At 36.9% G+C, this 24361-nt stretch overlaps 2 protein-coding genes across 5 annotated transcripts; both read left to right on the top strand.

Annotated features, from left to right (window-relative positions):
- Window positions 1-11571: 11571 nt before the first annotated feature.
- Window positions 11572-17912, top strand: LOC140810200 (uncharacterized). Of its 4 annotated transcripts, XM_073168070.1 has the most exons (7): window positions 11572-11730; window positions 12318-12410; window positions 12508-12773; window positions 13032-13096; window positions 13184-13313; window positions 13436-14302; window positions 14528-17912. In XM_073168070.1, exon 7 carries the CDS (start codon window positions 15036-15038, stop codon window positions 17844-17846), a length of 2811 nt encoding a protein of 936 aa, XP_073024171.1. In that variant the 5' UTR covers window positions 11572-11730; window positions 12318-12410; window positions 12508-12773; window positions 13032-13096; window positions 13184-13313; window positions 13436-14302; window positions 14528-15035; the 3' UTR covers window positions 17847-17912. The 4 variants fall into 4 exon arrangements, with proteins under 4 accessions (XP_073024171.1, XP_073024172.1, XP_073024169.1 ...); XM_073168071.1 differs by lacking the exon at window positions 11572-11730 and having other exon boundaries at window positions 12216-12410; window positions 13196-13313; XM_073168068.1 differs by lacking the exon at window positions 11572-11730 and having other exon boundaries at window positions 12216-12410.
- On the top strand, window positions 13678-15024 carry LOC140810341 (uncharacterized). Its single transcript, XM_073168216.1, has 2 exons — window positions 13678-14302; window positions 14528-15024. The coding sequence occupies exons 1-2, from the start codon at window positions 13678-13680 to the stop codon at window positions 15022-15024; spliced, it is 1122 nt and encodes a 373-aa protein (XP_073024317.1).
- Window positions 17913-24361: the final 6449 nt, after the last annotated feature.

Genomic DNA, 24361 nt, shown 5'->3' with positions numbered 1-24361 from the left:
GTCTTGAAGTCGATTCTTGTCACTAGAAATCTGAAATGGCAATGTCACATATCACAATATCAATCCACAAATCAAACTTATACTAGTACGGATCAATATTTCATTTCAAGTCATTTCAACGGCATAACGGCGGATTCTCGATATACCGAAAACTCAATAACAATCAACATAATCCTTAACCTCTGAAAATCTTCATATACTCAATCACTTATATGCTGGAAATCATAACAATGTCATTTGCTATCATTTTCTCGATCCGTTTATGTTTCTACGATGTCGATGATCTCAAAAACACCATAATTACACGTATATCAGAATTTCCCCAACATGTAACTTCAAACATGCTGAAACTTAAAGATACTTACATCCTTTGATAGCCTTGATGAGAGGAGCAAGAATTTATGCTTGGATTGAAGTTTGGATGGATAGATCTTCCACAATTTATTTTCTAAACTTGAAAGAAGTTTGATACCATTTCTCCCATGGAGTTTTCTCGGTGAAAGCTGATACAAGAATGAAGAAGTACATTTTAAATGTCTAACAATCTAGTTGTCAAGTTAATATGCATGCTGGACTTCTCGACACTTGCTCTACCGCAGGTGCGCTAGCTTTCAAACCGCGGGTGCGCTGAGCTCACGGCATCCCATCCAAATTCCAGAAACAGCGACCGCGGGTGCGGTCCCTTTTTCACCGCGGGTGCGCTCACCCTCCAGTAGCAACAATCCAACTTACTGCCCATCCACCGCGGGTGCGGTGTACTTCTTGGTGCGGGTTGCGGTATAGATGTATTCAAAACTCTAACTTTCTGCACACCTACCGCGGGTGCGATCGATAATGGTAGCGCGGGGGAGGTGTCTCATCAATGCAACAATTCATAATCTCGTCTTATCAACCTACAATTCTCGGGCATTACATTATTCTTCTGACAACCGTACTCTGTGACCTCTGAAATGTGGCGTCCCACAGATAGTTGCAGATTGTAGTGATACTATCTGTCGGTTGTTAATGACGTGTTCAGCTGAATTAATCAGCTACTGGGCAATTAGCTGGTGTGGAGAAAAACTGAGTTGCGTTTCAGTTGCGTAGATCAGTTTACTATATTCAGTTGCGGAGTTCAGTTTACTAGATTCAGTTGGTTCGCATAATCAGTTGGCAATTTGTCAAACACCGTAATTTTGTTTCCAACAATTTCCCCCTTTAAGGTGTTTGACAAAACTAAGCACAAATAACTGAACAACTGAACTCATCGTAGATATCATAAAAGTTTTGATATAGAGTTGAGTAATAGACAATGACTCAAAGACTGTTCTTCTTTTGTTGATCTAGCAGCTCTTTAATCTCTTCCCCTTTTTGTCAAATAAACCCATCTGAAGAGATAATTTCCGAACATCGGTTGATAAGATATTTACAGAAGTGGATATGTTAGAGACGGCAGAGAGCATTGTGGTTTGCAAAGAGTCTATTTTTCTTGTTACAAGCGTCTCCAGATTTTCAACTCGTTTGCTGATAACGTCTTGAGTGATGGAGAGACTCTGAGCCAAACCTTTGTTCTTTTGAATTGAGTCCACTGACTGAGAAAGAGAGGTTAAGGCTTCTTGAATTGCTTTCAGTTTCTCTGAGTTGAATGCTTCAGATGTTCTAGTTGAGTATGCTGGATTTTGTACAAATCATTAATCACTCTGTGTATATTATGCTGAATGTCTTGAATCTCTTCAAGAACGAAATCAAGATCTTTGGCGGAATGAGGATTTGGCTGATCCGACGCTTCAGTTTCCTGAGAGAGTCGATCATAAACCACCATGGTTCTTCAGATATCATTGTTTCAGCAATAGTCGATGCTTAGAAACATCTGTTTCCGTAACTTCCGCTTTGACCAGAAGAAGGGAAGACTGTTGTTGATTAGCATTTGAGCTTTCCTGCTGAATGTGAGAGTTTGCAGGGTCTTCAACTAGAGGATCATGAACTGATGCTTCTGCCTGATGAACATCTGAGATTCGAGCTGACACAACTGTTGGAGGATTTTCTGAAGTAGTTAATAGAGCCTCCGGATTCTCAGTAATTTGGTGATCTGGTGATTGAACAGACATCATAGCTGATCATTTGGTTCAAAAATGACAGCTTAACTAGCTCTTCAGTTAAGATGGGTTCTCTTCAACTGATTGATCAGCGGAGTGAGTGATCACTGACAAAGGTTCATTGGTTGAAAGATTGTTGAACCACCGATTCAATAATTTCATCAATATGAGCTATTGTCAATTCAGCTTCTGAATACATCTTGGGATGATCAATAGGAGGCGATGACAAGGATGAAGGTGGAGCAATTGAAGATGAGGAGAAAGGGTAGCAGAGTGTCCTTATCATGCTCTCCAGCTAATTGTTCAGCTAGTTCTTCAGTCACAATTTCTTGAGAAAATGCTGGGATGATCAGTTCTTGATCCATTTCCCACTGTTTATTTCTGATTGTAGTACAATCAAACCTGTTTCCAGTTGAGCATACACTGCTTTGTCATTGAATGTAGTTGGACTTGTGGTATTGAAATTCTGCCGAAGCTCAGTAACAATCTGCTGCAGCTTCTTTTCTCTTGAAAGATCAAAGAAATACCTCTTCCTCTGCAAAGCTTGATAAATTAAGAATCTTTGATCATCTTCAGCACTACTCTTTCCAGAGCAATAAATCTTTTCAGCTTAGATTTTTTGTGGAGGTCCTTGGCAAAACTCGAACTTTGAAATTTACCCATTCTTCAAAAACTTGGAGCTTCTCTTCAGCAAATTATTGACCTCTTGCCAAATTAGATCAATGTGAGTTTGAATGGCATTCGAAGGTCTGGGCTCTTCTTGTATTTTACCTTTGCTCTTGGAGTTAGTCAAAATATGAGGAATGGGTTAATCCAGACGTAGTTACATCAATCTTCTCTCTGAGCACAACTCCTGTTGGTCTTGCAAATGGTAAATGGGAGTAAGGAGAAATATTAATAAGTGGAGCTTTGTACTCCAGCAAGTCTTGTTTTATCACTAGATTTAGTGATTTTACTCTTTGGCGGAATGGTGAACAAGGGTAACTGATCCTTAGTTGAGGACTCAGTTGGAATTGCCTTCAATGCAACAGCCTGGATTGGTTGGTTGAGATCCTGATTTCATCACCCTATCAGTTGGTATGACTTCAACTGTAGCAATAGGTTTGGTTTTCAGTGTCCATAGTTTCTTGACAATTGGAGAAGACAGGGTCTTCTCTACATGAGAATCACTGATAAGCAGTTTGCGCTTTGAAGTCTCTTCTATGCTAGATTCTTGGCAATCTTAACTGATTTGGGATCAGCCTAATGCATCCCAATATCTTGATCTTAATAAATTTTTCAGGAGAGATGTCCAACTTAGTTTTTGGTGGCAAATATTCTTGGCATTGAACACTTTGAATTTAGATAATCTCTCGGAATCATCAGTTACTAACCATTTGACTTTCATCAAATAGCTCAGCTGTATTGCAAAACCTTTTGACTGTTTGGTGGAAGAGAACATATTCTTCAAGATGTTGAAAAGGAGGTGCTTCAAATTGAGTCTTCGTCCAGCCATGATGACAGTAATGGTTTGAAATTTCTCCAAAGTTAAAGCAGCAAAGGATCCTGCCTTTGCCAATAACCCCTTGGCTACAATGTCGGCCAGTAACTGAACCTCATGCTTCAGCTCCTTCTTTGGATCGGAAAACTTTGATTTCCGTCCATCAGCAGAAAGTAAGGTTTGCATCTCTTCGACATCAGATGCTTTGACTTCAGCAAGTTGTGCTAACCCATCAGAAGGCAACAAAAATAATTCTCCAAGAGAATATTCAGAGATGGTCAACAGGTGATTGTTGACAGTAGAGATGATGCTTCCATCAGAGTTGATAAATCTATTTGAGTAGAAATCTTGAAGTTCCTTCGGATAGATCACTTGTGAGATTGCCCTAAGAAAGTTTTCAACCCTGCTGATTCAAGCTTCAGAAAGACATTCTTCACATCGGCTTCTCCGATTGATAGGGCCGACTCAAATTGATAGCCATAGAGTTCAATAAGTGTGCCGGAATTTGATTTGCCATTTCTGAGATTAAGAAAACCTGAAATTTAACAAGACACAAGCTCGGAGTGTATGATTTTTCTCTTGAAATTGATGTACGCGTAAGAAGAAACTGAAATTAAGCGGGGAATGGTACTTATGTATGTGACTATTCAAATTCTGGACACATGTTAGTCCATTCAAAATTTTGAATGAAAACATGTGTACGTGTGCTGTAAGAGTGTGTAACGTGTGCTATAAGCGTGTGTACAATTTAAACGGTTAATATGCATCCACGTTTTAAGATAAGATTCATCATGATATAGCAGTCAGTCACGTCACTTGATTTGGAATATAATATGGTTAATTAGTTAACTTAAATGAGAAGATTAGTGAAATACCCAACTGAACGATCAGTTGTAAGACTGTTGTCCTTTCAGTTGAGAGTTGACTAACATTTATCTTCTCAGTTAACCTCTTAAAACCAATATTCCCCCTTAATAAATGCATATAAAAATTATGAGGAATATAAGCAAGATTAATTAAAATTATCCTGATGCGTAGTAGTGTAATCGTCTGCTGTAATGACATTTTTCCTTTCATCTTCCTTTTCCTGGTCTATAAATAAAAGTAGAACAGTTAGTTGCAAATATATCAGAAAAAGAAATTCAACAGCTAAAAGTGGCAGATGCAAGTAGTTCAAAAGCTCCGGATATGGCTGAAGAATTTATGCGACCTGCACTAGAGAAAAGGAAAGAGACAATTGAAGAAGAAGTCTTCCATCAAAATCCCTTGCTACTGGGAGGATTTACAAGAACTCCGGTTACTTTGGGAGGAATGAGATGGCTACCACTCCCTTCCTGGTGGAGAAACTGGAGAAATACCGGGAGCGCCTGCACGTGGCACACACCGTGAATATTTTCGAGTATGACAGAGATTATCAGCTGATGCTCTATAAGGAGAAGAGAATCCTAGAGCTTTTGGCTGAGTCTGACAGCTTCCATAAGACTTCCAATGGCGATTTAACTCAATGAATGAGCAAGTGGAGAGCTTTTGTTCAGGAAGAATTGTACACTGTAATCCATGATGATTTCTTCAGATGAATAAAATGTCATTTTCAATTTATCTTTGTCTTTTATTTTCCTGTATATGTTTTCAATTTCATCAACTAACAATTAACTCATAAGCAAAATTAATGATAAAGATTAATCGATAAAAATTAACTGATAAAAATTAAGATAAATAAATTAATCCAAGTATATTGCGAAAATGAGAAAACTTAGTCTCAGCCAATGGTTTGGTGAAGATATCAGCTGCTTGCTGATCAGCTGAAAACATATTCAAGTCTGATTCCCTTCTTCAAGGCATGATCTCTGATGAAGTGATGCCTGGCATCTATGTGCTTGGTCCTGGAGTGAAGAACTGGATTGTAGGTAATAGCAATCGTTCTTGTATTGTCACAAAATATGGGTGACTCTTTTGCGTCAATTCCATAATCTCTCAGTTGTTGCTGAACCTAGAGCAGTTGAGCACAGTAGCTTCCACAACAAGGTATTCTGCCTCAGTTGTGGAAGTTGCTATGGATGTTTGCTTCTTGCTGAACCAAGAGATCAGTCTGTCTCCTAGAAATTTACATGATCCACTTGTACTTTTACGATCAAGCTTACATCCTGCATAATCTGCATCTGAATATCCAACTAAATTGAAAGAAGAATCTTTAGAATACCATAACCCAACATTTTGTGTGCCTTTTAGATATTTTAGAATACGCTTGGCAGCTGTAAAATGTGATTGCATAGGATTTGCCTGAAATCTAGCACACATGCAAACAACAAATACAATATCTGGACGACTAGCAGTTAGGTAGAATAATGAACCTATTAAACCTCTGTAAAGCGTCGTCTCAACTGATATTCTCCCTTGATTTGTGTCCAGTTTTACTGATGAACTCATGGGAGTATTTGCAGCTGAACATGATTCCATGCCAACTTCTTCAGTAATTCCTTTGTGTATTTAGTTTGACTAATGAAAGTACCCGACTCCAGTTGATTCACTGGTAATCCAAGAAAGAATTTCAGTTCACCCATCATGCTCATTTCAAATTTCTCGTGCATCAACTTAGCAAATTTCTCGCATAATTTGGGGTTAGTTGACCCAAAAATGATGTCATCAACATAAATTTGAACGAGTAGAATATGATCATTCTTGGAGAATTTGAACAAAGTCTTGTCAACTGATCCAACAGAAAAATCGTGATCAGTTATAAATTTTGAAAGATTGTCATACCAAGCTCTTGGAGCTTGCTTAAGACCATATAAGATTTTGTTCAAATGGTAGACATGATCAGGAAGGTGATGATTGATAAAACCGGAGGTTGTTCAACGTATACTTCTTCCTGAAACTGGCCATTCAGAAATGCACTCTTTACGTCAATCTGGTAAACTTTGAAGTTTTGAATGAAGCATAGGCAAGGAATATTCTGATTGCCTCCAGTCTTGCAACTGGTGCATATGTCTCATCGTAGTCAATTCCTTCTTCTTGCCTATAACCTTGTTCTACTAGCCTTGCTTTGTTGCGCACAACTGAACCATCTTCATTCAATTTGTTCCTGAAAACCCATTTTGTACCTATAACAGTTTTTGAAACTGGTCTTGGAACTAGGTTCCAGACATTGTTATGGATAAATTGATTTAGCTCTTTTGCATTGCATTTATCCAGTTTGGATCAGCAAGAGCTTCATCAGCTTTCTTTGGTTCCAGTTGTGATACAAAAGCTGAGTGAATAAATAGATTGAGCATCTGATTTCTTGTTCTCACCGGATCAGATGGATTACCTATCACCATTTCTGGAGGATGTGATTTCTTCCATCTGAGTTCAGCATTCATTGCTTCTAAGTCAGCAACTGCTCTCTGTGGAAAACTGAATTTTTTCAGTTTCAGTTGGAGTGGTTTCAGTTGGTAACTGAATATCATTTGTTTGCTCTATCAACTGATCGTTAGGAACAACTTCTGGTTCAGCTGGTTGATCTAATACTTCTGGTTCAGGTGTTTGGAGGTTGTTTTGATTGATATGATTGTCTTCTTCATCATCATCCTCCAAACTGATATCTGTAAATCTATCCACTAGCTCAACTGGATCAGTTGGCTTATCAGTTAGTACAGTTTCTTCAAAAACAACATGGATAGATTCTTCAACATTCAAAGAGTTTTTATTAAAAACTCTATAAGCTTTGCTCACGGAAGAATATCCAAGAAATATTCTCTCTGCAGATTTTGCATCAAAAGTTTTTAAATAATTTTTGCCATTGTCAAGAATGAAACATCTGTAGCCGAATATTTTGAAGTATGAAACCACACTTTTTCTTCCATGCCAGATCTCATAAGGTGTTTTCATATGATTCTTATTAATCATTGATTTGTTCTGAGTATAACACGCAGTGTTTAATGCCTCTGCCCAAAATCTTTGAGAAATACCCGAATCAGCAAGCATTGTTATAGCAGCTTCTTTAAGAGTCCGATTTCTCCTCTTAGCTACACCATTTTGCTGAGGAGTTCTAGCTGCTGAGAGCTCATGCTTAATTCCAGTATTTTCTAAAAAATTTAAAGAATTTTATTGATGAATTCAGTTCCTCGATCGGATCTGATTCTATCAATACCAACTGATTTTTCATTTAATAATCTTTTGAAAAGCTTGATCAGTTGTGCAGCAGTTTGGTCTTTTGTCTTGAGAAAAATAACCCAAGTAAATCTTGAAAAATCGTCTAAAACCACCAAGGTGTATTTCATTCCCCCTAAGCTCATGACCGGTATTGGACCAAATAGATCCATGTGCCACAGCTCTAAGAATCGGTAAGAGGATTTATGGCCCTTGTTTTTAAAAAAGATTTTATTTGTTTACCAAACTGACATTCTGGACAAATTTTGTCTTTGATAAAATCCATTTTGGGCAAACCAGTGACAAGATTGTGGTTACTCAGATATGCAATAGATTTGAAATTCAGGTGGTTTAACCTCTTATGCCACAACCTGTTTTGAGAAAATTTTGAAGCAACTAAACATACTGGTGCATAAGGTTGATCATTCCAACTAACTTTGTATGTATTTCTACACCGTTTTCCAGTTAGGATGACCTCATTAGTTGAGCATTTGACTGAACAAGAATGTTTGTCAAACTGAACTGAGAATCCACTATCGCATAATTGACTGATGCTAATCAGATTATACATGAGATTCTCAACTAATAAAACATCATTAACGATAAAGTTACCATGGATAAGCTTACCCTCACCCACAGTTTTACCTTTCGAATTATCTCCAAAACAGATGTTTGGTCCAGTATACTTAACCAGTTGAGATAACAAGTTTGACTCTCCTGTCATGTGTCGTCAGCATCCACTATCCAAGTACCATATTGATTCAATGCTTGTACCTATTACCTGCAATCACACACAAGATAAGATTCTGGTACCCTTTTCTATTTGGGTCCAAAATTGATTAGTCCTTTAGGAATCCAGACTTGGATCAGTCTAACTGACCGTCCAGTTGCTGTATTCCAGATGGTCTTTCCTGATCTGTGTGTGCTTGGTGTATAGTGTGCAGAAGATACAACATGTGATTTGTCCTTTTTCCACTGATTGTTCAGCCAATATCTTTTCTGAACTGGCTTCCTGTTATAGTAATTGGAGTAGCCATTTGAATAATTTTTGCTAAAGCTTTTTGGTGGCTGACTGCGTAAATCAGTTACCACTTTTGGGCTATAACCAATACCACATCTTTTGCCCTTGTTCATAATTTCAGTTGGCTGTTCAACCAGTTTACTTGGCTCTGCTTGTTCTTGTACCATAACTGATTTGACAAAGTGAATGTATTTCGCTTTATTCATATTCAGTTTTGGTCGAGTATCTTTGGGAGACATTTCATCTTGGTTACTGAACCCTAAACCAGTTTTATCAGTAAGTGATTTCTGTGAGTTCTGTATATCAGTCAATGCAACAGATGATTTGTTCCAAGCCTGAATAAGCTCAGTTTGCTTTGAATTTTCAAGCATTAACTTTTGAATCATTAATTGATCCTTGATTCTTTCAGTATTGAGTTCAGAAATCTCCTTTTTCAGACTCAACATATCAACTGATTCATCAGTTTTAGTCTTATTGTCTATAGGATCAGTTTGCTTTGCTTTAGCCTTTCCAAATGATAAGGCAAGCTTATGATACTCACTAACCATATCATGGAGAGTTGAAATAAGTTCTTCTCTGGTAAAATCAGTTGAGTTAAAGTCAAATACCCGTTGACTGCTGGACTCCAGTTCTGTATCACCAGCCATCAAACATTTCACTTCCTCTTCACTGTCACTGGAAGTGCATGAAGTTTTTGGTTCTGACCCCTCGCTGTCAGTTTTTACCCATTTTGATTTTCTTTCTTTAGCCAAGAGCACTTCATGCTTCTTCCTAGAGAACTTCTTATCATCCTTGGATCTCTTTTTGTGCTCATATGGTTTCTTTCTTCTTTCAGTTGAGCCTTGACTGTCTTTCTTTGGTTTGGTACAGTCAGCAATGAAGTGACCTAGTTTGCCACAGTTGTAGCAAGCGTTTGATTCTTCCTTGGGATTGCTTCTTTGATATTTATTCTAAAAATTTCCCTGATTTTTCCTCATAAATCTTCCGAACTTTTTGATGAACAATGACATGGCATCATTGCTAAGTTGATCGGCAGCTTTTTCAACTAAACCAGTTGGTTCTGTTTTAACAGCAGCTAAGGAAGTCGTGACTGCTGGAGTAGAAGATTCTCCTTCTCGAGTTTGCAGCTCAAACTCGTAAGCTTTCAAATCAGCAAATAGATCATGAAGCTCAACTTTGTTCAGATCCTTGGATTCCCTCATTCATATGGTCTTCACGTCCCACTCCTTGGGAAGACCTCTGATTACCTTCAATGCAACTTCTTTGTTTGTGTACACTTTTCTAAGTACATTTAATTCATTGATGATGCAGTTGGTTCTTTCATCATATTCATGCATCGTTTCACCAACTATCATTTTGATAGTGCCAAACTTCTGAACAACAACAAAAAGTTTGTTTTCTTTGGTTTGTTTGTTCCCTTCACAAAGCTGGATCAACTTCTCCCAAATCTCTTTGGCTGTCTTGCACATTTTGATTTTTCTGAAGGTTACTTTATCCAGCTTCTTGTATAGTATGTCCTTTGCCACATTATCCAAATTGGCTTTTCTTTTATCCTCTATCGTCCATTCTTCTCTAGGCTTTTCTATACGATGAGGTGCCCATCATTAATGGCAACAACTGTGTTGGCTTTCACAATCTTCATGGGTCCGTCAGTTATGACGTACCAAATATCATCATCTTGTGCAGCTAAGTGAGCCTGCATTCTTATTTTCCAGTCGTCAAAGTTCACTCTGGAAAACATTGGGATCTTGTTAAAAGAAGACATACTGAACAGTTTGAGTAATATATTCTGAGACGAGATACAACTGCTCTGATACCACTTGAAAGGATCGGTTAGATGGATGAAAAGTGTTTAGAAGGGGGGTTGAATAAATACTTCACGAATTTTATATTCTCTTCGAAGATTTGGATTCAGTTCTGTTACAAACTGACTCTAGGTATCACGTCAGTCAATGACAATCAGTTATACTGAAGAAAACAGTTGCGGAATATGAACTGACTGAAAGATAGAATATCTAACTGAAATATAATAACTAAAGTAAAAGAACACAATTGTTTCTGGATGTTCGGAGACTTGAATAACTCCTACGTCACCCCTTTTATCACGAAGATAGGATATCCACTAAAAGACTTTGATCAAATTCAAGACTTGTACTGACCCACTGGACTTAACACTGCCAAAACTTAAACTCTTAGTTACAAACGCTTTTACAGTCTGTGGGGACTCGGACGCTAATCAAGTTCATAATCGTCATTGGGATAATTTAATGGATTATAATAAACAGGGTCTAATTTTTTTTTTTAAAATGCGGAACATAATGGAAATCATACTATTATACATATCAGTATAACATAAGGTACAAGTCCTGTATAGCATACACTCAATACAAACTAAAGTTCGACAACTAGCTATCAAGAGTTCAAACCCTATTTACAGCAACATCAAAGTCCGTGGTCTCCACTCTAATCCTGATCTCTCGTCATCTCCTCGACCCTGATCCTGTCCCAACTGTTGTCATGCACAAATACAAACGCGACAACAGCCGGATAATTCCGGTGAGAATATAAATCAACGAACATGCAATCATATAATCAATCTAAAGCATGAAGCAGATATTAGATATAAATCAAAATTTGAAACATAATCTATCTCCTATTTAAAAGTGTGAATGAGTATTTACATCAATAATTGTGAATTTACACTTTCACCCTTAAATCACTCTTAATTTTTCCCCTCTTATTGTGAATTTACACTTTCACCCTCATTATTTTAATTCAAAACAACGATTCCCATACGGTTCTTCCATCCCACCCCCACTTTCCCTTTTCCTTTCCCCCTCTCGAAACTCCTACACTATTTCATTTCACCTCTCACAATCTGTTTCTGTTTCCAATCAAATACAGTTAATTATTTAATATCTAAACTATGATATCGACTCTCTTCCAACCGTAAACCCAAATCGAAACTGTCTCTCCTAAACCATACCGACTACTCTCCGTCCGTGGTGGAAACTTGGTGATACCCGGTACGTTCCATGATGTCTGGGTTAATTTTTATTTTTTTTATGCTTCAAACAACAGAAATTAGGCTGTCCAAGCATTGTTTGATTAATTTCACTTCAAGCAAAAGCCTCTTATATTGACATTAGGATGCCCAAGTACAGCTTCCTTGTGTGGCTACATTACTATTAATAAATTAATCTCCTAATTAAAAGTGTGAATGAGTATTTATTGAGCAGTGGTACCATTAGAGTTGAAGAAATACGTCTTAGTGATTTTTTGGCATTGTTTGATTAATTTCACTATATTGACATTAGGATGACCAATTATAGCTTTCTTGTGTGGGAGCACTACTATTAATTAATTAATTGCGCAGTGGGGTGACCATTAGGATTGAAGAAATACCGATTAGTGAATTTTTTTTATAATGTAAAACATGAAATCTACTAATTTTCTCGATTTTGTTCGGCTCATAAACGTGATTTAAACAACTGTGTTTTTTTCAACATTGATCTATTCCAGTGTTCCAGTTTATATATGTAGATTGATTTGAATGTTGATAAGTAGTATTTTATTTCCTCCTACATATAACTGATTTATTTCAATTAATTAGGCAACTCCAATTTTCTCATCAATTAATCCCAATTTGCCCATCCACAGAAAATTTCAACATGGGCCGAACACCTTCGCTTACCTCATCCAAAAGGTTTACATTTAACATTTTTCTCAAGGCGTATTTAGTTTTTTTATTTTTTTTGTCATACGATATAATATTCCAAAATTATTTTTATTTTTATCAACAGGTTGTTATTCGAAAGTAATAGCTCTAAATCTATCGCTAATATGCCATCAGAAATAAACTACCAAGGTATAATTTTTTTCTTTATATGCTATTATGAGCCTCACCGATTGCATAAAAATATTAGTATCCTCGTGTTTTATACTTGATATCGTCAACTGTATTAATATTAAATCCATGTGCAACAAGTGCCGCAAAAGGCATAATAAGGACTGAGAACACTTCTGAACCAAGAAAGAAAAGGAAAGAAAGAGGTTACAAGTCAAGCAGGTATTCCAAACTTCATTTCATCATTGTTTTCCCCATTGTGATAAATTGTTATATCGTTAAATTGTACTTTATCTTGTCAAAATTATTTAAGGGAAAAAAAATTACGCTCGTAATTAGATTTCAATGTCGTTCCATTTTCGATGTGCAAGTTTGAAATGAGACGAAAATCTATCTTCTACCTCTTAATTTCGACTATTAATTATACTATAATATATATCTACCATAAAATTTATTTTCCTTTATTTATTATATGAATAGGGTATTATATGATGATAATAGCTCTATGCTTGCCGATGACGTGCAAAAAAAACAAGTGTCTCAAGGTATTTTTTTATGATACGTATAACATGTAGTAAATTTTCCCGTTACATCGTTTTTTAAATTCATGCAGCTGACTATAATATTTAAAGACTTATTTCCAGAAAATGCTTCAGACAAAGACAAGTCGGTGGACAAACATTCAGAGAATGCATTAGAGCCCAAAAAAAAAAAGAAAAGAGAAAGATAATGTCACGTTACTCGCAGCTATTAAACATCAAGGTACAAGAAATAATTGTTTATCATTCATGCCCTGATGAATCCACTACCAAATTTATTTATACATTCTTATGTTTTATGGAATTATCATATAATTATATTTTTCCCTTGCCCATGACATGTAGGAACAATAGGATTACGTGAAATAAATTCAATGCTCTTGTGTCATCACTGCGGGGCTAAAAAATTTGAATTTGAGAGCCCCACGTTCTGCTGTGATAATGGAAAAATCAGATTAGCAGCCACTACAATTCCACATGAATTATTTTTACTATTTACCGACGCACAATCTCAAAAATCAGAGGATTTTCGCAAAAGAATCAGAGTATATAACAGTATATTTTCATTCACGTCTTTTGGAGTTAAAATGGATACTAATCTTGCTTCTTCGAGACGTGGAAACTACACATTTAGATTTTTAGGACAAGTATTCCATACACTCCCACCTTTAAGTCCTCGTGAAGGAAAACCATCTCATTTCCAACTGTATTTTTGGGATAGCTGCAACGAATTGACTAATAGGATGGGTGTATTCGACAATGGTGATATTTGTGAAGATACTATGAAGCTATTGATCGATGTAATGAAAAAAAATCCATACGCAGAATTATTGCAACGAATAAATGATTTTCCTTCTATTAAAGACGTAACACTTCAAATATGCAAGAATGCTGGAGTAGATCAGCGTTGCTACAACCATCCTACAGCTGATCAAGTTGCTGCTATTTGGGTAGAGGGAAATAATCCTGACATTCCATATGATAGGGACATAATACTTCATGGGACTGATGGACATAAACACATAATAAAGCATTATTTTGGTTGCTATGATCCCCTGCAATATCCACTTCTTTTTCCAAATGGAGAAAATGGATGGCACCAGAACATTCCGAAATTTAAGGATGCAAGTATTGTTCTCCAGTCACATCATGAAATTGTGAATCCAACAAATTTTTCCTCCGTGGAATCTATTATTGAAACGGAACAGAGAGGTATTTTTCTCATATTTCCCATACAAAAAATTTCATTGTATTTGTTTTAGATGTTTATTGAAGAAATTTTACGGTCACTATTGAGTTACTTAAAAATTATTTGAAGGGAATCTTAGTTCAACTATGTATTTGAATTTTAATTGTGGTTTTCTAAATTTGATATTGTTCCATGCTCATATATTTCTTATACACAGATTTTTAAAAGCATGTTTATTATCTTTACAGCTGTTAGAAGCAATAACAACAGGATGGTTTCTTGCCGAGAGTACTATTGTTACAAATTTCAGATAAGAAATCAGAATCCATCCGTTCTTTTATATGCGAGAAGATTGTTGCAACAATATGCAGTTGATATGTACATCAAACTTGAAACAACACGCTTGGATTATTGCAGAAACAATCAAGCTGAATTGAGATCTGAGTATTATCAAGGCATTGTGGATAGTGTCAATTGTGGAGAAACAAGAGGAAGTGAAATTGGAAAGAGAATTGTTCTTCCTGCATCGTTCATTGGAGGTCCAAGAGACATGCGAAAAAGATATTTAGATGCAATGGCATTGGTAAGAAGGTTTGGAAAACCGGATCTCTTTATAACAATGACTTGTAATCCAAAGTGGAAAGAAATTACAGATAACTTAATGGGCAGTCAACAACCTCAAGATCGGCCCGATTTGACAGCTAGAGTTTTTCGATCAAAGGTCCAAGACTTGAAAAAGAAATAATTCATAAAGCAATGTTTGGAATGGTTGCTGCTTATGTTTACGTAGTTGAATTCCAAAAAAGAGGTTTGCCCTATATCCACATGTTGATAATCTTGAAGAAATCATATAAGATAAACAGTGCTGATCAATTCGATGATTATGTTTCGGCTGAATTACCTAACAAAGATAAAAATCCAAGGTTATTTGACCTTGTAACGCAGCATATGATGCATGGACCTTGTGGATATTTGAATAGAACAAACTCTTGCATGATTGCCGGACAATGTAAGAGTCATTATCCACGAAAGTTTTGCGAAAAAACCGTTCAAGGTGAAGATGGCTATGCTATTTACCGAAGAAGAAACGATGGCCGGACAGTAGATATAAGAAGAGCTAAATTAAATAATCAATGGGTGGTTCCCTACAATCCTTACCTTCTTTTGAGATATGATTGCCACATAAATGTTGAAATTTGTTCAGGCTTGACTGTAATTAAATATCTTTATAAGTATATTTACAAAGGTCATGACAAAATTGCCGTACACATTGCGTCAGGAAATGAACCCGGTACTATAGGTGAAATAAGAAATTTCCAAGATGCAAGATGGGTATCCGCACAAGAAGCATTGTGGAGAATTTTTGAGTTTGACTTAAATGAAATGTCTCCGGCTGTTATTAATTTAGCACTACATTTGCCAAAAAAATATTGTGTGACGTTTTGGAAAAATCAAAGTTTGGATTATGTTTTGCGGCAAGATTACAACTCGAAAACAATGTTAACTGAATTTTTCCATACTTGCTCAGTTAGCACAAAGGCAGTAACATTGTTCTATACAGAGTTTCCTGAATATTATGTTTGGGATAACCAAAGTAAATGCTGGTACGAAAGGAAGAAAAGAAAAGTTATTGGTCGCGTAAATGCAGCAAATCCCAACGAAGGAGAAATGTACTATTTGAGACTTCTACTAAATCATGTAAGAGGACCCACTTCTTTTGATGATTTGCTAATAGTTAATGGAAATAATTGTGTTACTTTCAAAGAATCAGCACAAAAAAGGGGATTACTTGAATCTGACCAAAGTACTCTTGAATGTTTGAATGAAGCTGTTACCTTCCAAATGCCACATGCTTTGCGGAGATTATTTGCAACACTTTTAGTGTATTGTGGACCAGTTAACGTGAGATTGTTATGGGATTCATACTTAGAAGCAATGTCTGAGGATTACCAAAAAGAGTTTAGTCAAAACAAAGAGTTAATAGTCTCAAAAACACTTCAAAGTATAAAAATAATTTTGGAAAGCATGGGAAAACACATTGGTGCTTTTGATCTCCCACAAATATCTCTCGACATGAATCAATGCAATATACCAATTTTCAGAGAGATAGAAGAAGAAACGTCAATACAAATCTCAGAAGATGATTATTTGGCACAGTTCAAGTTGAATAGTGGCCAACATGAAGCATTTCGAAAAATTCTGGAGTCTGTAAACAAGGGAAATGGTGGCTTGTTTTTTGTTAACGGACCTGGAGGAACTGGAAAGACATTTTTATATAGAGCACTGCTTGCAGAAGTCAGAAAAAATAAAATGATTGCTCTAGCTACAGCAACTTCAGGAGTTGCAGCTTCAATATTACCAGGTGGACGAACGGCTCATTCCCGCTTTAAAATTCCAATTGATTTACATGAGGAGAGTTACTGCACAATAGCAAAACAAAGTGCTCTTGCAGAATTGTTACGGCGCACTCATTTAATTATTTGGGATGAAGCACCAATGGCAAAAAAAACAGCAATCGAAGCAGTAGATCGAAGTCTACAAGACATAACTGGAATTGATAAGCACCTTGGTGGAAAAGTGGTTGTTCTAGGTGGGGATTTTATGCAAGTTTTGCCTGTACTTCCAAAAGCTACAATCCAAGAAACAATCAATGCAAGTTTGGTGAAATCTTATTTATTCTCGGAAATGACCCAACTAACTTTGTCTGTGAATATGAGAGCAAAAACAGATCCCATTTTTTGCGAGTTTTTGCTTCGTATTGGTAATGGAACTGAAGCTACTGATAATGAAGGTAATGTTAAGATTCTTGATGAGATGCTCATAAAATTTGATGATGATGATGAAGAGGCTTCAGAGAAAAAATTGATCGATGAAATTTTTCCAGAATTGGAAAAAAATTGTCATTCTGCTACTTATATCACTAATCGGGCAATTCTTGCATCAAAGAATGAGTACGTGGATCACCTAAATGAGAAAATAATTCAGATGTTTCCTGGAGAATCTCGAGTATTTACAAGCTTCGATGAGGCAATGGATGATTCTCATAATTTTTATCCACAAGAATTTCTAAATTCATTAACCCCGAATGGAATGCCTCCTCATCGCTTGGTCCTGAAAATTAATTGCACTGTTATGTTGCTACAAAATCTAGACCCTTCAGATGGTTTGTGCAATGGGACTAGAATGGTTTGCAGATCATTTGAAAACAATGTTATTTATGCAAAAATCACTATTGGTCAACACACTGGCAAACAAGTATTCATTCCTCGAATTCCATTATCTCCTACTGAAAATGAAGGATATCATTTTCAGTTTCGAAGAAAACAGTTCCCAATCAGGCTTTGTTTTGCAATGACAATTAACAAAGCTCAAGGTCAAACAATACCTAATGTTGGAGTATACTTGCCTCATCCTATTTTTTCTCATGGACAATTATATGTTGCATTATCCAGAGGCACTTCGAGGGAAACTACAAAAGTATTGATTCGACCGGATGCAATCCGAGACACAGATGACACTCGAACAAAAAATGTTGTCTACAAGGAGATTCTAGACAGAAATTTGTAATATACGGGTTGCTTTAATAATGTTTTTGGGAATCATATAACTTGGCATTTTTTTTTTTCCAATAATACATTTTTGTCTATTCTAATTATGATCTAGCAACAATGACAGAGTTGTCTTACTAGAGTTGAATGTTTGGATCATAATTTTGTTGCTTTATTGTATGGCTTAAGTTTGTTATGCACTTACTCTATCTTGTGCTTGCTTAAGTCTGATGGGTTTTTGGATACGGAAAAAAATGAGGTTGTTGAATGGATGTTGAAGGTGATTGCCCATTACGGGTTCACTGTCATGACTGGTTAACCCATGGATCAGTCAACTGGCTGCTGTCGCTTGTCTTTCTATAGCTGCAAAACTGAAGGAAACTCAAGTGCCTCTTCTGTTAAACTTTGAAGTACGTTTCTTGATGGACATTTCGCTTTTTTAGTATGTTAAGGAACGATTGAGCTTGTGGAAAATTAATCCATCTGTTAGTGTCAAATTTCATATAATGCCTAAAGATGTGTCGTTGTTTCCACTGTATTACAGGCTTCCAGGGTCAGAAAGAAGTCATGTGCTGCAATCTTTTCTTCTCCAGATAGATCTTTGTACAACAGTTTCGTGAGTTCAGAGTTAGGAAAGATCTCTGATTTTAGCCTCCATTTTTTTTTAATAGAACTTGGCATCTTCCCCTGCAGAGGTATGTCAACCATTAGCATATATATACAATTGTATATATAGGCACTTGATACATGTAAAAAAAATCAATGCATTATTCCACCTCATTGATTGCAAACATTGTCAGGCACGCATATGTATACAGGAATTTAAGGAAAGCAATATATTAAGTACATCACTATTGCAGATATTGAAGGTTGAAGAGCTGTATAAATTCATTAAACTACTCCGGTATTAGCGGACGTAGCTCATGTTGTAAATCCCTACGAACTTTCTTCGATCTCCTAATCCGGTCCACGACTGGAAAGATTGTTCCTCTTCCAATTTGCACTAGAAAATTGGGAGAAGTTTTTACGTTGGAGATTTAAAATTTGAGAGAGACTCAAATCTCCTTTTCTGAAAAGTTGGCCAAAATTTTGGAGGAATTTTTAAGCAATTCTCGTGAGTCACAAAAATTGGGAGACTGGGAGGCTACCACCTTTTTATTTATATATTAAAAACAAGAGTATTTGACCTAATTTCCATAATTATGGATTTAGGTTTCTTAATTAAATCCAATGGGCTTTGTTAATTAAATGGACACGTTTAATTAATTATATTAAAGTCCATTAAGAACTTTAATAATTTAATATGTTGGACTTGTACTCCTACAAGCCCATTAAACATATCTCCCATCATATTTAATTTAATATTTAATAAACTCAACTTTTGAGTTTAATAAATTAAATTCATAATAAATTCAACATTTGAATTTATTATTAAAATTATAAATTCAACTCCTTGAATTTTATAATCTCCGAAATTTAATATTTAATAAACCCAACTTTTGAGTTTAATAAACTAAATCAATTATAAATTCAACATTTGAATTTAATATTTAAATTATAAGTTCAACTCCTTGAGTTGTGGGGACCCGGACGCTAATCATGTTCTTAATCGTCATTGAGACAAAATCAATTATAATAATCAGGGTCTAAAATTTTTTTTTTTTTTTTTAAATGCGGAAGGTAATGGAATCAAACTCCTATACATATCAGTATAAAAGTACAAGTCTGATAAAATATACAATCATACATACTCAGGTTCAACAACTACTATCAAGTGTTTAAACCCTAACTCTAGTCCAAGTCCGGTATCACCACTCTAATCTCGATCTGTCTTCACCTCTGTGACCCTGTACCTGTCCCACCTGTTGTCATGCACACATACAAACAAGACAACAACCGGATAACTCCGGTGAGATATAAATATCCCAGTATAAACAATGTATTAAATGCAATCATATAAAACGTATATAAAAGCATAAACAAACATCAAAACATGTATCTGCTCTGATTACATGAATTAATGACTCGTGATCTAATTTTATCTTATCTCAAATCTAGGGATCCCAATCTAATTTAGACTTTGGTATGCTGTATCGAGTGTGTCTGAGATAGACGTCGATCTACATCTGAAGCTCATCGATACACCGTAAGTCTAGAGTCTTATCGGTTCTGAGAAAGACTCGGCGGTTCTGCCCTAGCTAGGCTGTCTGCCCTAGACTCGGACTCTGACTCTGTTCTAAGTCAATACATTAACATATCAATCTGATAATCTGCAAATATCAATGCAATAACATAAAGTATGTGATTTAGGAAAACTCAAGTTAAACCTAACTCGAGTTGTGCAATCCCGAATCAACATTTATTTATACCTTTCTTGCTGTCACGCTGATACAATCAAAGTCTCGACTCAAAGTCTGTCACTTTTCAATCTGGCAATGACAATACCAATATATTCTTTATCAATATTCTAATCAAATCACAACATCTCTGTTTTATCAAATTCTGATAGTACAACAGTACAATCCTGCGATACCGGCGATACCAAACCAGTATATACCAGTTCTAATAATTTATAATCAATCCCTGTACAAATCTGATATCACATCTCAGTCAATTTCATTCTGAAAATAATAACAATTCCATATTCAGTCCGTTTCTTAATCTGACTTCGATTCTACGCTGTCTAACATGTCAAGAACAACATATATGACGTGTACTCAATTCTAACAACATCATAATTTCAAAACATGTTAAAACGTAGTAAAACTTACGTCCAGTTGTAGTCTACGTTGCTAGGAACACAGTGCCGAAGTCGGATCTAAAATCTAACGGACGGATTGAAATAAAAAGGCGTAAGGATTTTCTGAAACTATTCTTTTCCCCTTTCTTCGTTTCCTCTATTTCTGAAGGAAGAAATTCGTATATATATATATCTGAACTTGCATGATTCTGCAACGTGTCTTATTTTCTTAAAATTGGGTCGGCGCTTGGGCGGTAATAAAGTACCGCTCGAGCGCGGAACTTTCTGCCCAAGCGATTTCAAATTGCACCCTTGGCGCTCGGGCGGTCAAAACTACCGCCCGGGCGCCACATCTTCTGCCCGCGACATATATTTGATGAACACTGGCGCTCGGGCGGTCGATCTTTACCGCTCGGGCGCCAACACTTCTGTCCCGAAGTTGAATAATTTAATTGTTTGGCCAATCTGAGCTCGTAATAGCCCGTCTATAATTATATCAATTCAACTTCAATAATCTTTGCTTAATATGATATAAAATCTAGGGCATTACATTTCTCCTCCCCTAAGATATGATTTCGTCCTCGAAATCACAGGCATTCAATCATATCAATAAGGAGTGTATACAAACTGTATAAACAAATTTACAATTATCGGAACAACTCTGGGAATTCTTGTCTCATATCGGACTCAGTTTCCCAGGTGGCTTCTTCTACACCATGACGAGTCCATTGCACTTTCACAAGTGGAATTGTCTTTGTTCTGAGCTGTTTTTCTTTGCGATCAATGATCTGAATCGGTTTTTCAACATAGCTCAACGTTTCATCCAGCTCGGCCTCGTCTGGTTGAATAGCGTGTGAAGCATCAGGAAGATATTTCCTTAATAACGATACATGAAAGACATCATGTATCCCAGATAATGAAGGCGGTAAAGCGAGTCGATAGGCACGATCTCCTATCTTCTCGAGAATCTCGTAAGGCCCGATGTATCGTGGAGACAATTTTCCTTTCTTGCCAAATCTGACAACTCCTCTGAAAGGTGAAATCATCAAAAATATTCGGTCTCCTACGTCAAATACCAATGGTCTACGTCGAACATTGGCATATTTGGCCTGTCTGTCTTGTGCTGCCTTCATTTTCTTTCTAATTAGCTTCACTTTTTCTGTCATATCTCTGATCATATCTGGTCCAGTTTCAGGCACTTCAGAGATATCATCCCAATAGAGAGGGGATCTACACTTCTTTCCGTACAACGCTTCAAAAGGAGCCATCTCAATACTCGTCTGATAGCTGTTGTTGTACGAAAACTCGCAAAGAGGCACTGCATCTTGCCAATTAGTGCTAAAATCTAGCACTACTGCTCTCAGCATATCCTCCAATGTCTGGATAGTCCGCTCTGACTGTCCGTCGGTCTGTGGATGGTATGCGGTACTCAGATGTAACTTCGTACCGAGAGCCTGCTGCAAACTCTGCCAGAAGTGCGAAGTAAATCGAGGATCACGATCTGATACGATTGACTTCGGCACTCCATGCAATCTGTCCACTTCTCTGACATAGATCTCTGCCATCTGGTCAAATCTGTACGTCATCTTGTACGGTATAAAACATGCGGATTTGGTCAATCTGTCAATCACGACCCAAATCGCATCACAACCTTTGGAGGAACGCGGCAGTTGCGTCACAAAATCCATGGAAATATGATCTCATTTCCATTCAGGAATGGACAAACTCTGTAATAATCCTCCGGGTTTCTTTCTTTCTGCTTTCACCTGTTGGCAATTCAGACATTTGGAAACAAATTCGGCAATGTCAGTCTTCATTTGTTTCCACCAGAACTGTCTTTTCAAGTCGTTATACATCTTTCTGCCACCAGGATGAATGCTGAATCGACTGTTGTGCGCTTCTGACAGTATCTGTCGTCTCAAATCTGAAACATTCGGCACAACCAGCCGATTATTCACATACAAAACATTATCACGTACCTGATACTCTGATCGATGTCCTGCTCTAACCATCGATACTGATTTCTGTACATTCTGATCACTTCGCTGAGCTGCCTTAATTCTCATAATCAGCTCTGGTTCTACTTGCACCGTACAAAGTCTCAACGGTCTATAATCTGTGTCAAATGCTAATCCAGACAAACAGCAGTCTTCTATCAAATTTGAAACACCAATCGTCGATAAGGATAAAGAACATACCTTTCGACTTAGTGCATCAGCTGCTGCGTTAGACTTTCCTGGATAGTATTTGATTTCACAATCAAAATCTTTAAGCAAATCAAGCCATCTTCGCTGTCTCATATTCAATTCAGATTGTGAAAACAGATATTTCAAACTCTTATGATCAGAATATATCTCAAACTTTTCACCGTAAAGGTAATGTCGCCATATCTTTAATGCAAAGACAATGGCTGCCAATTCTAGATCGTGAATTGGATAACGAGTCTCATGTGGTTTAAGCTGTCTTGAGGCATAGGCAATAACATGCCCTCGTTGCATCAGCACACATCCCAACCCTCTGTGAGAAGCGTCGCAATAAACCACAAAATCACCAGTACCGGAGGGAATAGTCAACACCGGTGCACTGGTCAACCTCTTTTTCAACTCCAGAAAACTGGTCTCACATTCTTCAGACCAAACAAATGGAGCATTCTTCTGAGTCAGCTGAGTAATTGGTTTAGCTATACTCGAGAAATCTTTAATGAAACGACGGTAGTATCCCGCTAAACCCATAAAACTGCGAATTTCAGGTACTGATGTCGGTCTTGGCCAAGAAATCACGGCTTCCACTTTACTGGGATCAACTGATATACCATCTCCTGATATAATATGACCCAGAAATACTATCTGTCTTAGCCAAAACTCACATTTCGACAGTTTAGCATATAACTTCTCAGCCCTTAGAATTCGCAACACAGTTCTTAAATGCTCAGCATGCTCACTCATATTCTTTGAATAAATCAAAATATCATCGATGAAAATAATCACAAAATCATCGAGATATTTCTGGAAGATACGGTTCATCAATCCCATGAATACAGCTGGAGCATTCGTCAGACCAAACGGCATGACAATAATTCATAGTGCCCATACTTGGTTCTGAATGCTGTCTTTGAGATATCAGAATCTCTGACTCTCAGCTGATGATATCCCGATCTCAAAATCGATCTTGGAATATACTGAAGAACCCTGCAACTGATCGAATAAATCATCTATACGAGGCAAAGGATATTTATTCTTTACCGTTGCCTTGTTCAGTTGCCGATAGTCGATGCAGAGTCTCATCGAACCATCTTTTTTCCTTACAAACAATACTGGAGCACCCCAAGGAGACACACTCGGTCTGATGTACCCCTTGGCCAGTAAATCTTCCAGCTGATCCTTCAATTCTTTCAGTTCAACTGGTGCCATTCTGTACGGAGCTCTAGAAATCGGTACTGTACCTGGCATCAGTTCAATGCTGAAGTCTATCTCTCTAACTGGAGGTAACCCCGGGATTTCATCTGGGAAGACGTCAGCAAACTCACGTACCACTGGCAGATCTGCCAATGCTGGACTCGACTTCAGTAAATCTACTGAATATACAAGGAACCCTTCTGCTCCATTCTGTAACAATCGAGTCATAGATAATACGGATACTAAAGGAATTCTCGATCTAGAACCCTTACCGTAAAATTTCCACTCTTCAGCCATATCTGGTCTGAATCTCACTATCTTGTGGAAACAATCAACTGTCGCTCTGTACTTGGTCAGCATATCGATACCGATAATACAGTCAAAATCTGACAACCCAAG

The sequence above is a fragment of the Primulina eburnea genome, chromosome 13 (genome assembly GCF_022965805.1).
Source record: "Primulina eburnea isolate SZY01 chromosome 13, ASM2296580v1, whole genome shotgun sequence".
NCBI classification, from domain to species: domain Eukaryota; kingdom Viridiplantae; phylum Streptophyta; class Magnoliopsida; order Lamiales; family Gesneriaceae; genus Primulina; species Primulina eburnea.
The sequence above is the reverse complement of the archived record's forward strand: the minus strand, read 5'-3'. Positions and strand labels throughout refer to the sequence as shown.